At 47.3% G+C, this 13,782-nt stretch overlaps 1 protein-coding gene across 1 annotated transcript in view; it reads right to left on the bottom strand.

The window, feature by feature from the left end:
• Nucleotides 1-13,782, bottom strand: part of LAP3 (leucine aminopeptidase 3) — a 28,302-nt gene that overhangs the window by 12,775 nt on the left and 1,745 nt on the right. Inside the window, 6 exon segments of the mRNA XM_047798505.1 lie at nucleotides 3,701-3,859; nucleotides 7,410-7,574; nucleotides 8,744-8,903; nucleotides 10,003-10,108; nucleotides 10,789-10,843; nucleotides 12,138-12,253. Coding sequence (XP_047654461.1) covers nucleotides 3,701-3,859; nucleotides 7,410-7,574; nucleotides 8,744-8,903; nucleotides 10,003-10,108; nucleotides 10,789-10,843; nucleotides 12,138-12,253 — 761 coding nt within the window.

Below are 13,782 nucleotides of genomic sequence, written 5' to 3'. Positions count from 1 at the left end.
CTAGACTTTGAGACAAATCAAGATGCTGGTCACAAGATTTGTCCTGGTGGAGGGACAGAGTGTCCAGAGATAGACCCATAATTACACGGTCAACTGATTTAACATGGTGCCAAGGTACTTCAATGGGGAAAGGATAGTCTTTTCAACAAAGTGTTGAAATAAATGGATATCCAACAGGAAAACAAAACAAAACCCTCAATGCTTTTCACAGTATATACAATAACTCAAAATGGATCCTAACCTTAAAAGCTAAAACTATAAAAGTTATAGAAGAAGACACAGACTTGGCATAGACACTAATTTCTTAAACAGGGCAAGAAAGACATGAACCATAAAATTAAACTTTGATAAATTACACTTCATCAAAATTGAGAAGTGCTCTTCAAAAGACATCACTTGAAAAACATGAAAAGGCAACCCTCAGAGGGGAGGAAAAATATTTTCAACACATCTCTTTGACAAAGGACTGGTATCTAGAATATATTTTTTAAAAAAGAAAAACTTAGATAACTCAAACAGACAAACATGCCTATGATAAAGGGCAAAAGATTTGGACGCTTCACTAAAGACATATCAATGGCTAATAAGCACATTAAAAACATGCTACATATCATTAGAGAAATGCAAAGTAAACCTCAAAGCCATGCCACCACACCCCCTGGAGTGGCTGGAACTAGAAAGGCTGACACTGTCAGTGTTGGGGAGGGTGGAGACCAGCCAGAAACTTGTACATTGGTGGAGGGAATGCAAAATGCACAACCACCTTGGAAGAGTCTGGTAGTTTCTATCAAGTTAAACATGCGGTTATTTCCAACTTTCCTGGGTAGTTAACCCAGAGGAAAATAAACACATGTCTACTCAAAAACTTACAGATGATCTCAGCTTTACTGCTAATAACTCAAAACTGGGACGATCCAAATTGTCATCACGAGATGAATGGATAGACAAATTTTGGTATTTCCAGAAAATGGCACAGGACTCAGGGATAGAAAGGAACAGATTATTGCTATGACCAACAACAGGGTTAAACCTCAAAGATAATATGCTGAGAGAAAGAGGCCAGGCACAAAAGATTCCAGGGAAATGAATTTCTGGAAGAGACAAAACTCATTTACAATAACAGCAAAATGACTGGTTGTCTGCGGTGGGGGTGGGGGAGGGAATGACTACAAAATGCCTACAAAAGAGGAATGACTACGCCCCAAGAGAGCTTTGGGGCGTGAGGAAAATGTACTATTTTCATGACAGTGGTGGTCGGTGCAAGGGTGCCCACACTTATTAAGCTCATTGAACTGAACACGTAAAGGGTGAACGCCACAGAAACCTCACATTACTTGTCTCCTTGGCTGGACACCCTTCAGTTATTTCCGACTGTTCTTAGAGCAAAGTCCAAAATCTAACCAGGCCCAGAACAACCCAGTGTCTGCCTATCTCTCCAGCTGTCCCCTGTCCCCCAGTCACACAGCTTGAGTTTGTTCCAGGGACGTCTCCTCCTTCCAACCTGGCAGCCTCCCCCTGCTCTGCCCTCTGCAGAACTAACTCCCATCTCCTTCATGTCTTAAGCTAAAATGCTCGCTCCTAGGAAGCCTCCACACCCAAAAGACCAGATCAGGCCTTCTTGCTAAATATCTCCATAGCAACAAATTCGAATATGGCTTTAAGTTAACAGTCAACTTCACCCTGAGCATAAATGGTTTTTTTTGCATTAAGCTATTATTAGCCCAGGATAGTATAAAGCCATCACAATTAGCAAGACATTTTAAAAAACCTAATTTTCTTTTTTTTTCTTTTTTTTTGTCTTTTTAGGGCTGTACCTATGACATGTGGAGGTTCCCAGGCTGGGGGTCGAATTGGAGCTGTAGCCACTGGCCTATGCCACAGCAGCAGCAATGCCAGATCTGAGCCACGTCCGCAACCTACACCACAGCTCATGGCAACATCAGGTCCTCAAACCCACTGAGCAAAGCCAGGGATCGAACCTGCGTCCTCATGGATGATAGCCAGATTCGTTTCTGCTGAGCCGTGACGGGAACTCCTAAAAACAACTTAATTTTCATTCTGTAATTTTTTTTTTTTTTTTTGCTGTAGTGCTTTACAATACATACTTTAACACAAGAGTATCTGCATGTAACATAAATGAATGTGCCTATTTTGAATGGTATGAGCTCGAATCTTCGACTGATGGGCTCCATAACAAAGATCCTTTGGAAACCAATGCTTTAAAGGAGAGAACGTGAACCAGCAGATAGAAAACATGAGGCATTACAACCTGTTAGTACAAGGAGGACCACCCTGGTGGCCAGCTCTGCTCAGAGGCATCACAGTGCTTAGAAGCATCTGTAGGGCCCGATTCATTCATATTTCAGGTGGAATTCCTGCATGGGTGCAACAATGTACTAGGGGTCATCAAGATTTCATGGGTCTCCAGCAGCATTTTCCAAAGCAGTTTCTATGGACTATGACCTCCTGAGATACAAATGCCCTTCAAAAGGAAATTTATTTCAGTTTTTTAAGAAGGGAATTTTTTTTTTTTTGGCTGCACCTGTGGCACATGGAAGATCTCAGGCCAAGGACTGAATCTGAGCTGCAGCTGCAGCAACGCTGGATCCTTAATCCACTGCACTGGGCCTGGGATAGAACCCACACCTCTGCAGCGACCCAAGCTGTTGCAGTTGGGTCCTTAACCCATTGTGCCACAGCAGGAACTCCAAAAAAGCGGAAAATCTGAAAACATTATATTCTGTACCCCCAAGAAATCCTGTAGTTACAACAAAATAAAAAAAACTCACTTGTTTTATCTTACCCAGTTTTCTGATTACATAATCCTTTTAAAGTCTCACATTTAATTAGCCTCCCTCAGGAAATACCAACTCTTACCATCTTTTCCAACTCAACTTAACCTTGGTTGACAGAACCAGAGAGAGCTTCCAATCCTAAGGGATATGTATGGTTTAAGGAGATTAGTGGAAACTAGACCGAGCAGCAGAAAAATCATCTGGAGTAAGCAAAGGGAAGAGAGCATGAGCCACACAGCTGCCCCACCATCATCCACATGGAATTCCTTAATATCCATGGATGAGAATCAAAGTGTAGGGCGGAAATATTTTAAGATATTTTTAAAGACAGCAGAGTTTAGAAGTTCCCGTTATGGCTCAGTGGAAACCAATCTGACTAGCATCCAAGAGGATGCAGGTGATCCCTGGCTTCACTCAATGGGTTAAGGATGCAGCGTTGCCATGAGCTGTGCTGTAGGTCACAGATGTGGCTCGGATCCCATGTTGCTGTGACTCTAGTGTAGGGTGGCAGCTATAGCTCCAATTGGACCCCTAGCCTGGGAACTTCCATATGCCATGGGTGTGGCCCTAAAAAAGACAAAAAAAAAAAAAAGACAGCAGAGTTTAACTTCTGACTCTTAGTTATGGGGCTTTGAATAAATCAGTCAATCAGAGTCATGGTTTCCTTACCTGCAGAATGTCTGCAACACTCAGCTCCTAGAGATGAGATCAGGGCTAATACATGTAAAATGCCTAACAGCCTCTGACACACAGTAGGCATTTTATAGGTAGCAGCTTAATACATTTAAAGTAACACATCAGATCTGAGCAAACACCTTGCTTTTGAAGCCAGTTACACACTAAATAATACAACCACATACAAAGCAGTCATCAAAATACAAAGCACGGATACAGTAAAGAAGTACCTGTCAAAGGTAATTCCCTTCCCGACAAACACCAGGGGTGGGTCACTTGCATCTGGGCTGCCTTTGTAGTGAATCTCCAGGAAGACTGGAGGCTCTTCGGACCCTTTGGCCACACTCAGGAATGATCCCATTTCCTGTTCCTCAATCCAAGACTTGGGTCTACAGGGCAGAAAAGGAAAAAAGTACCAGTTGCTACCTCGGTTTCAAAATAACTTAGAATAGGCTCGTCTGTGTGAGAAAAAGCATACACGTTCTTAAGACCTACACACATCAAGGCTTCAGTGATCATCTCCTATCTGCTTTCTGAATATTCATGGGTCGTTTACTTGATGCTGAGTTGGTTTTTTCATCTATAAAATGAGATCAATGACACCTCCATCGAAAAATTAGCTATAGAATTACTAAGAGAATTCATGCACGGTACAGAGGGCAATGTCAGAGGGTGCAGAGTCTGTTAATAATTATTACTTGATTTCCACCCCCTAAACCTACTCGAATATTTCTAAAGTTTTAATTTAAAGATGAAGTTATTAGCAAGGCTCTGAGACCATAAAGGGTGCTTAACAAGAGCTAAGGTGTCTACTGCTTTATGAATGGTATTTCTAAAAAAGACAAAGGCAGCAACCAAACAACTAACAACAAAGAATCAACAAAGCCACACTCCACTGGTTAGACGACACTATCTGTTTCCCTGCCTGTACAGAATTGTTGGAATTCAATCTTTTTAATGTTGTCACCCTAGTTCTCAGTTTGAGATGTCTGATTGAAGTGGGAAAACTCGTTATTACTTAATAAGCACGGGACCAATGGAGGCAATTTAACAGGAACAGGGCCAACCAGAAAAGAGATGCTGTATCACTCTTCCCCCTAGGCCTAGGGGGAACAAAGGGGTTCTGTATTGATTTCTGCCCCAAGTAACGAGGCCAAGGGAGAAATCCTACCCTCCCCAGACAGATCAGGGACAGCCACATCCCAGGAACGCTCCTCCTGCCTCGGTCTAGCCTGTTGCTTCAACTATGAAACTAGGACTCTGTCATAGACAGATGGCCACCCAACATCAGAGGGAGAGGGAAAAGAACACAAAAACGGAAGGTATGATAATAAAAACACACCACTTCAAAACAAGCAAGGCTTTGTAAGTGGGCATTTTTAATCACAAACTCAATACTTGTTTTATTAAAGTCCTGCTCTTCTGGGAATTCAGTCTGTATTTCTTTGACTTACATCCACCTACACTAGAGTGTGTTTGATGCAGTTGCCTCTGTTTAATGGGTCACATTCCACCCACGTGACCTGCCTCATCTCTGGCCAATTTCCCTTTGCTCGACCACAAGCCTTGCAGTTTCCCAAGGCCACTGCACACGTGCTCCTGCCTGGAAACGCCCTGCACACGCTCTTGTCTGCCCACTTGTAAGAAGCCTCCCTGACTCTGCTTAGGCACCGTTTTTGTTGGCACGCCTTTTCAACTCTTCCGAAATCCCCCCTGCCCCTCTGCTCCTGCAGCCCCCTGCACACCTCATTTCCCTGCCTGATCCTTCTTGCAAGGCCCTCAGTTCTCTGAGGACGAGGACACTGCCACTGCCTCTGTAGGCCAAGCTCCTAGGCACACAGGAGGTCCTCTTACCGATGACGTGTGGCCACACAGCCACCATCTGCTGAGACAAAGTAGCTCTGGTGTCTCCTCAAATAAAACAAGTGACAGTCTTTGCCAAGACACCTTTTTAGAGACTAAACATTGCTACAGAGTACATAGCAACCACTCCTGAAGTTTCATCCAGCTCCATCACTGTGGTTTTTTTTTTTTAATTTTTTTTGTCTTTTTGCCTTTTCTAGGGCCGCTCCCTTGACATATGGAGGCTCCCAGGCTAGGGGTCTAATCAGGCTGTAGCCGGCCCACGCCAGAGCCACAGCAACTCGGGATGTGAGCCCCATCTTCGACCTACACCACAGCTCACAGCAAGGCTAGATCCTTAGCCCACTGAGCAAGGCCAGGGATTGAACCCGCAACCTCATCGTTCCTAGTCGAATTCGTTAACCACTGAGCCATGACGGGAACTCCTCCAATACTGTGTCTTCTATAGACTACACATTTTCTTCACTCTATCGACCACAGGAGTCTTCCTGGAAAAGGTGACCTCTAATCACAATTAAAGAATAAAGAACCCTTTTAAATGGAACCTCCTTGAGAAACAACTTCGATAGTAAAGAACTCTTTGGGTAAAGCAAATACGTTGATGTATTTTAATCATAAATCCCCGAATACTCAGACTTGGTTTGCTTAAAGGGCTACGGGGAGCTTCCAGGAGGGCAGTGGAGCCCGGAATGCAGCCTTTTCCCTCCAACAGCCAGCTGCTGACAAGGAACCTCAGGATGACATGGGCGCAATGGTTCTGGTACCTGATCTAGCCAGGGGAACCTGCCAGGCAGATTCTCACATGCCAGGGAGGGTGTGCTGTGCCCTTCATCTACATCCAAAAGGGAAAAGACAGAACTCACCAAAATGCAATACATTAAGTTCTTCAGAAAGTTCAACAGTTACCAATAATTTGACCTCTAGCTAAGTGCCCAAGAGACATGAGAATACATGTCCACAAAAACTCACACAGATGCTCGCAGCGGCATCATTCACAGGATCCAAAAGGTAGAAACAACCCAAACACCTATGAACCGAAGGCGGGAGAGAGAAATGACGGGCAACGCTAATGGGTACAAGGCTCCCTTCCCGGGTAATGAAAACATTCTCAAGCTGACTGTGGTAACTGGTACAACCACTATGGAAAACAGTATGGAGGTACCTTAGAAAACTATGTATAGAACTACCATCTGACCCAGCAATCCCATAATGTTCACTGCAGCACTTCACAATAGCCAAGACATGGAAACAACCCAAATGCCCATCGACAGAGGAGTGGATGAAGAAGATGTGATATATATACACAATGGAATGCTACTCAGCCATAAAAAAGAACAAAACAATGTCATCTGCAGCAACATGGATGGAACTAGAGACTCTCATACTAAGTGAAGTAGGTCAGAAAGAGAAAGACAAACACCATATGATATCACTTATATCTGGAATCTAATAGACAGCACAAATGCTCCTGTCCACAGAAAAGAAAATCGTGGACTTGGAGAACGGACTTGTGGTTGCCAAGGGGGAGGGGAGGGAGCAGGATGGGTGGGGAACTGGGGGTTAATAGATGCAGACGACGGCCTTTGGAATGGATAAGCAATAATGTGAGAAAAAGGAATGTATATGTGTATGTGTGACTGGGTCACCTTGCCGTACAGTAGAAAATTGACAGAACACTGTAACCTGGCTATAATGGAAAAAAAAAAAACCATTAAAATTAAAAAAAAATAAAGTTGACTGTGGTGACTGCAGCACAGGACTGTGATTATACCAGAGGTCACCGATCTGCACACTTCACATGAGTGAACTGTGTGGTGTACAAATTATATTTCAATAAAACTGCTGCCAAACACGCATACAAAATGCAGTATGAAGTCATGACCCTCTCTCAAAAGTGAGTCGAGCCATGACAGAAGGACCCTCAGATGGAGCCCTCATCCCTGGCTGCGTGCGGCCACTGATGCGTCATCTGGTCTCAAGTTCATTCTCTGATGGGTGAGGGAGCTGGAGCTTAGGATCCCTGAGGCTCCTTCTGGCTCTCACAACCCATGAGTCTACGACATCATCCCGAATTACCTGATGTGGACGTCTGTTTTACTGCTGGCACTTTTGAGATTCTTCTCAATAACTTCAGCAAATCTGGTTGGCGTCATCTCATTGGCGGGCGTCTCCATCAGGTGGCGTGCCAGGTTCTGCCCAGAAGCAAAGAGGACGCCCCTCTGCCAGGCCTCCTGATCCCCACTGGCAGAAGGAAACACAAGGTCAGGGGCAGACAGCCTCTCCTGCACACTGACCAGGGACCAGACAGAAGACGATGACATGGGACGAGTGATGGTTACATGGCACCTGGATTCATTCTTTGTGACCTGACCCAGGGCAGCAGGTGTTATGGTTTATAAGGAGCAAGAAGACACAGCCCCCACTGCACACGGGATTAGGGGGGACCTAGAACCCTCACCTGTATGGGAAAGGGGCTGGCCTGATGAGCCTAACTCTACACCCCAATCAGACAGCACAGGCTTCCACAGAAAGGCCTGCTTCATCCTCCTTCACCATGTGGAACTGCAGGGCTCAAAGGGGGGCTCTGGACTCGAACCCACTGGAGGGCGGGGTCAGCTTCAGAGACAAAGGATATGGGTGGGCTTCCCACGACCTGGCTCCTCCTGTGCACCACAGGAATTAATCCGGGTTCACCTTGAGCCACACATTTGACAGGTTTTGTCATTTGATCACAAAAGCCCCGTGAAACTGGAGTCTCTGCTCAACCAGTGACGGGAATGAAGCATAGAGATTCCAGCCACTTCACGGAGGTCATCCACCAGGAAGTGGGAGCCAGGTTCAAAGCCGGCTGACGGGTCACGGGCCCCTCATTCTCAGCCAGTGTGTCACCGTGGGTGCTGACCACCGGGCTGTGCCGAGACCCCCGCTGTCCCCCCAGCGGGCAACGTGCTGCCTGCTCTGACGCAGGGAGCTGGACTCCCAGAGCCCGGAACAGGGCTGGAGCGTGGCTGGAGCTCCACAAATCTGCTTGAAAACGAGTCTCCCCACTAGACGGGGAGGGCAAGGCCGTATCACTGGTGCTTAGCACAGAAATGACCTGCTGTGACCTGTCTGTCATCTTGTTCCCTCCCTCCTCGGGGGTCCAACCAAGTGTGGCTTCCTTGGAGCCAGCAGGCATGGGGGCTCTGGAGAGTCAGGAGGGGGCGGGTGTGTGTGTGTGAGGGGACGGATGCACGGGACAAAAGCCGGGAGCAGAACGTGGGGACAGTTATCAGACTCCTAAGCTGACTAAGGCAGTGGGGGAGCCGCGGACAAGCCGCGTGGCAGAGCCGGGCAGCAAAGAGGCAGCTCGTGTCCAAACGGCCTCGCTGGCAGAGCACAGGGCCCTGGTCCTGCTTTTGTCCCATCACCTTCCATGGAGCTTGGCCGACACGACCACCTTCTTTTTCTGCTTCAGCTCGTCGTACTCGTAGAGCCCGAGCACCGCTCCTTCCGCGGCCGCCTGGGCGTCTCCGCAGGGGTCCACCTCCACCGACGGGATCTCCAGGTCCTGAATCTGTCTGCACCCGGCTGCAGGGGGACAGAGGAACCAGAAAGCCGGAGTCAGGCAGAGACACCTCGGAGGGCAGAAGGCAGAGAGAAGCCTGCTGTGGGGTCCTGGGAAAAATCAGGACTGGGGTTCCAGTCCCAGCTCTGACAGGTGACCTCTCTGAGCCTCCACTTCCTCCTGTACCTGAGGACATGCACACACCTTACAGGTAGCGGGAGGACAGACTGACGGACAAGAGGAGTGCCCAGCTCCTCGGAGGGGCCGCTACGACCAGGATCCCATCGGAACCACTAGGGCTTCCTGATGAAGCGTCCCAACGCCAGGAGCGTGCCAGATTAAAAAGGACAGAGGAGTGATAACACAAATTATATCCAAGGCACGGAGCAAAGTCCGTTATTTACACAGCATTTTACTACGTCTGGGTCAGCAACATCTCCCAAATAAAATTATGGAATCATCACCCAACATGAACTTTGAAAGTAAATCAAGGACCAATGACATACACGAGGCCAAAGATCCAGCAAGCCAATGACCACTGCCTCAGCAAGGTTCCCAAAGCATCTTTACCTAGTCTCTGCGGTGAAAGCTTCATCCTGGCACTCAGCTCTGAAGGGACCCAGTGGCACTGACCTCAACTTCCCAACCATCCACGTGACAAACTGGGACAGGCACGTGCCTTTGGTAACCAGTGATAAATAGGCACCCTGCACTTTGCATCCATTTTCTCTGATTTGCAAATACGCTGACTCCGTGTGAGTTAAAAGTTGAGCAATCCCAGGGCTCCATTAGAAAAATGAAGAGATCTGCCCGCCAGGCCTTTCTGGCAAAACAGAGCCCTCAGGTCAATACTGGCAGCGAGAACAAATGGTCACGAAAGTCCCAGACACAAATAAGCTGAAGAAATATAAAAATACAATTCCATAAGCTCACCTTCTGTATCTGAAATAAGGCCAAGCAGGGAGGGTAAGGGAAGCGGAGTAGCCCTCTGCTAAGAGAGAGAGCTACGGTGTGACCGTGGGAGGGACAGTCCTTCGTAAGGGGACGCAAGAGGGGAGACACGCAATCTACCAAGGGGTCCTCAGGGATCTTTATCAATGTTAAACATCCAAGTTAAGGGACCTGCGACAGCGGCTCTGATGTTTTCTTTGCCTTCGTGCCAGTTCTCCTGGTCATCAACTCCGGCTCCCTTTTTGCCGAGGCCAACCACCACCACGCTGGAGAAGTCCTGTTCGCAAAAACACACAACATCAGCTGCTTCTTTAAAGCATCTACTTCCGGCTGGAAATGGTACTTGAGCTCACACGCAACCACCTTAACCTCCACACAGAGCAAAACTCACTGCGAAACTTGGTTGTTTGGGGTCTTTTTTAAATTGTAATGTATGGGTCACACTCATGGCATATGGAAGCTTCCCGGCCAGGAAGTGAATCGAAGCCACCCCTGTGACCTACGCCACAGCTGCAGCAACGCCAGATCCTTTGACCTGCTGTACAAAGCCAGGGATTGAACCTGTGACTCTACAGCAACCTGAGCCACTGCAGTCTGATTCTTAACCCACTGCATGAGGCAGAAACTCCTGTTTTGCTTTTTTAAGCCCTGTTACCTTGGTAAAATTTTATAACAGTGTGTTGGAAAGGTACAACAAGGATAATCTGACATACATAACTCCACGATGTAAAGACGGTGCCGCTGAGCCAAGAAATGCTGCAGACTGAGGAGTGCAAGAGATACAGTACTTTTTGACACCAATTTGCTTCTTTCCAATCTTAATTACTACGTATGGCTTTAATACCAGGATAAAGCAATACACAATCGCCTGCAGGACTATGCGGCCGCAGCACCTGGCACATATCAGGTGCTCACTAAAGGTTTGCCAAATAAACCGTATCTTCACCTCCTACCTACCTCATGCAGACCATAAAAGGTTCGGGTTTTGCCTGCCTTCAGGGGTGGTCCGGATCTGAAACATGCAGAAATAGTTGCATTAAAAACTATCATTTGCTCTGCTTCTTGGAGAAGTGATGCAAGCGACACAAACCAACCCTGAGCATTATTACAGTACGTGGCTGCTTCTGTGACTCTGCTGCACTTAGGTTTTTATTGAATACAGACTTCGCTCAGGCCAGCCTTCTCAGATGCAGCACTTCTAATTCTAGCTCAAAAACTTTCAGATCAAATTTAACACACCCACCTATTTCAAAACAAGCACAGAAAGCGGTGCCACTGATGTATACATGCAGGGGAGAGCTGAGCAATGGATGGAGGGGGAACCTCCATCGCAAACCTCATAAAAGATACACGACACCGACCTGAGTGGCTGGCTTAACTGCGGTATGTTTGGCTTGGAGATTTTTTGGGGGGCTTATCTACAGATGGGATACCAGACAATCGCTGAACAAACCACGTGGCAACACAGAATGACAGCCTGAAGACTGTCTGTCCTGGTACCACAGCTGATCGCTACCAGTCAGGAGGGCCAGGCTGTTCTGTACCACGCACGTTAGCCTGTGGATGGACAAATTAATCAAAGCCCTTGAGAGAGCTGTTCCTGGCGAAGGACTGGTAACTGCCAGGGAATACAAATTCTCTTATCCAGCGATTAGGCAATCGCTCCCATCAGATGCTAACAGGCTAAATGTAATGCAAATAATACGCAGTGGCAGAGGCCTGTGTGGATAGCTCATTCCTGTTAAAATGTGGCCGGCAGCTCAGGACTTAGAAACGCCAAGCCAGTGCTTCCTGACCTTCCCCAGACCCTGGCTGACCCAAGAGGTGTCAGACTCTCAGGCCCCACCCAGACTTACTGGGCTGGAATACACGCTGCACATGGCCTTTACAACTTGAGAAGCCCCCTGAAACTCCAGGCCTGCAGACGCAGCCTCTTCAGGCTGCTGAACTAGCCCAGGACAGGCTGGCTATTCCCCACAGGGAGGGCACGTTAAAAGGCCGAGGGAGTGGTGGGAAGTGGGCGGGGAGAAAGGAACTGGAGCCAGGAGGGCAGGCTTCGGACATCTGGTATGTTCCAGATCCTTGGGGCCAGTCTCTTACAGTAAGTTTCTGATTTGGGTGAAAAGCCTGACTTCCCAGAAAGGCAGAACTACCCTCAGAGAACCAATGTACATGCTTTCACTTCCACGGAGAAGACACGGGCCAGTAGGCTTCCTGTAATGTCACCCACTAACAATAAAGCAGGGCAAAGATCCCTTCACTTTCAGGGTCTTTTTAAGAACTGGATCCCACAGTTGAATACTTACATGTTCAAAATTTCTCTCAGCTTTCCAGACACCAATTTATCAAAATTCTCTCCCGCACTTGTAAACTGGGGTGCATCATCTTCTTTTTCTTTGCTGTAGATTCCTAAAACAAGGCCCTGAGAATAAGAGAAAAGGTGAATATAATTCAAGTAGAGCCCTTAGAAGGACTCAAGGGTTCTCAAATTCCAGAAGGAATTAGTTAATTTCAACCCAAACCACACCCTCCTCAAGGACAGAAGAGTAAAGCCACAAAAGCAGCAGGAGCGGGGCAGTCAGCTTGCAAATGCAAGACCCTGCTGAACAGCACAGCAGGCTTTCCTCACTTTCAAATAAAGAAGAGCAGAAAGGTACTTTAAGAAAAACAATTCCATGGGTAACCAAGCCAGATCTGGAAGGGGTTCAGAACCTGCCACCCCAAAATATACCACTCCGGCACACTGATAACGACGAGGTGCAGGCAGCGGAGAGACAGCAGGTGCAGGAAGGGCTCTCTGACCTCCCCTTTTGTACCAAAAGCTGGTTATAAGATTTCCCATGAGAAAGGCTCTCTCCCTGCTCCAGGCAGAGGATGCTCTCATCACTAAACTGGGAGTCCATACCAAAATGGACCTGTACAAACAAACCTACCACAATAACCTTTACCATCCTGACGTCTCCCCCTCATAGTTCTTAGGCCCCGTCTCGCAACTTTACCACCCAGAACCCAGGCTCTTTTGTCTTATCCCTTATTTGCCCAGGGTTTCTTATTCTCTGTTTAAATAGGTATATAAGCTTTGGGGGAGTTCCCATCATGGCTCAGCAGTAATGAACCCGACTAGTATCCATGAGGGCGTGTATGACCCCCAGCTCTTCTCAGTGGGTTAAGGATCCGATGTTGCCATGAGCTGTGGTACAGACAAGGTTCAGATCTGGCATTGCTGTGGCTGTGGCTGTGGTGTAGGCCGGCGGCTACAGCTCCGACTGGACCCCTAGCCTAGGAACTTCCATATGCTACACGTGTGGCCCTAAAACATAACAAACAAACAGGTATATAAGCTTCGGGGCTGAAAGACTTCTTTGTGTCTCTGTTTTCTTTTTGAAGATTCCCATGTACACATAAAAATATGAAATGAAACTCTAACGACTTTTTCTTGTTAATTTGCTTTATGTCCATTTCATTCGTAGGCGCAGCCGTAGAACTTAGGGGAGTGTAAGTTTCCCCTCCCCATAACCTTCGAATGCAAATCTGTGATACTCTGGGGTGCCGTTCCAACAAAGCTGATGGCTGCACTTGCCAAGACTAAGACATAATCTGGCCAACTCACAGGTGCTGGAGGAGAGGAAAAGGATGCTCCTTCACCACTGAGGGGGCAGGGGCACAGCATCCTCTCAGCACGCAGTGCCTTAGTGGCTTTCGTGTCCCTAACACAAATAAGGAGGTAAATCTAGGAATCATTACTTGTCTTTGCATAGCAACATATGACTTTAAAAATGTTTTCTGGGAGTTCCCTGGTGGTTCAGCAGGTTGAAGATACGGCCTTTTCATTGCTGTGACTCCAGTCGCTGCTGTGGCAGGGGTTCGACTGTAGCCCGGTAATTTCCACATGCTGTCGGCGTTTCCCCCCACCCCCAAAAAAGTTTTCTGGAATTCCTGTTGTGGCTGAGC

The sequence above is a fragment of the Phacochoerus africanus genome, chromosome 10 (genome assembly GCF_016906955.1).
Source record: "Phacochoerus africanus isolate WHEZ1 chromosome 10, ROS_Pafr_v1, whole genome shotgun sequence".
NCBI lineage: Eukaryota > Metazoa > Chordata > Mammalia > Artiodactyla > Suidae > Phacochoerus > Phacochoerus africanus.
The sequence above is the reverse complement of the archived record's forward strand: the minus strand, read 5'-3'. Positions and strand labels throughout refer to the sequence as shown.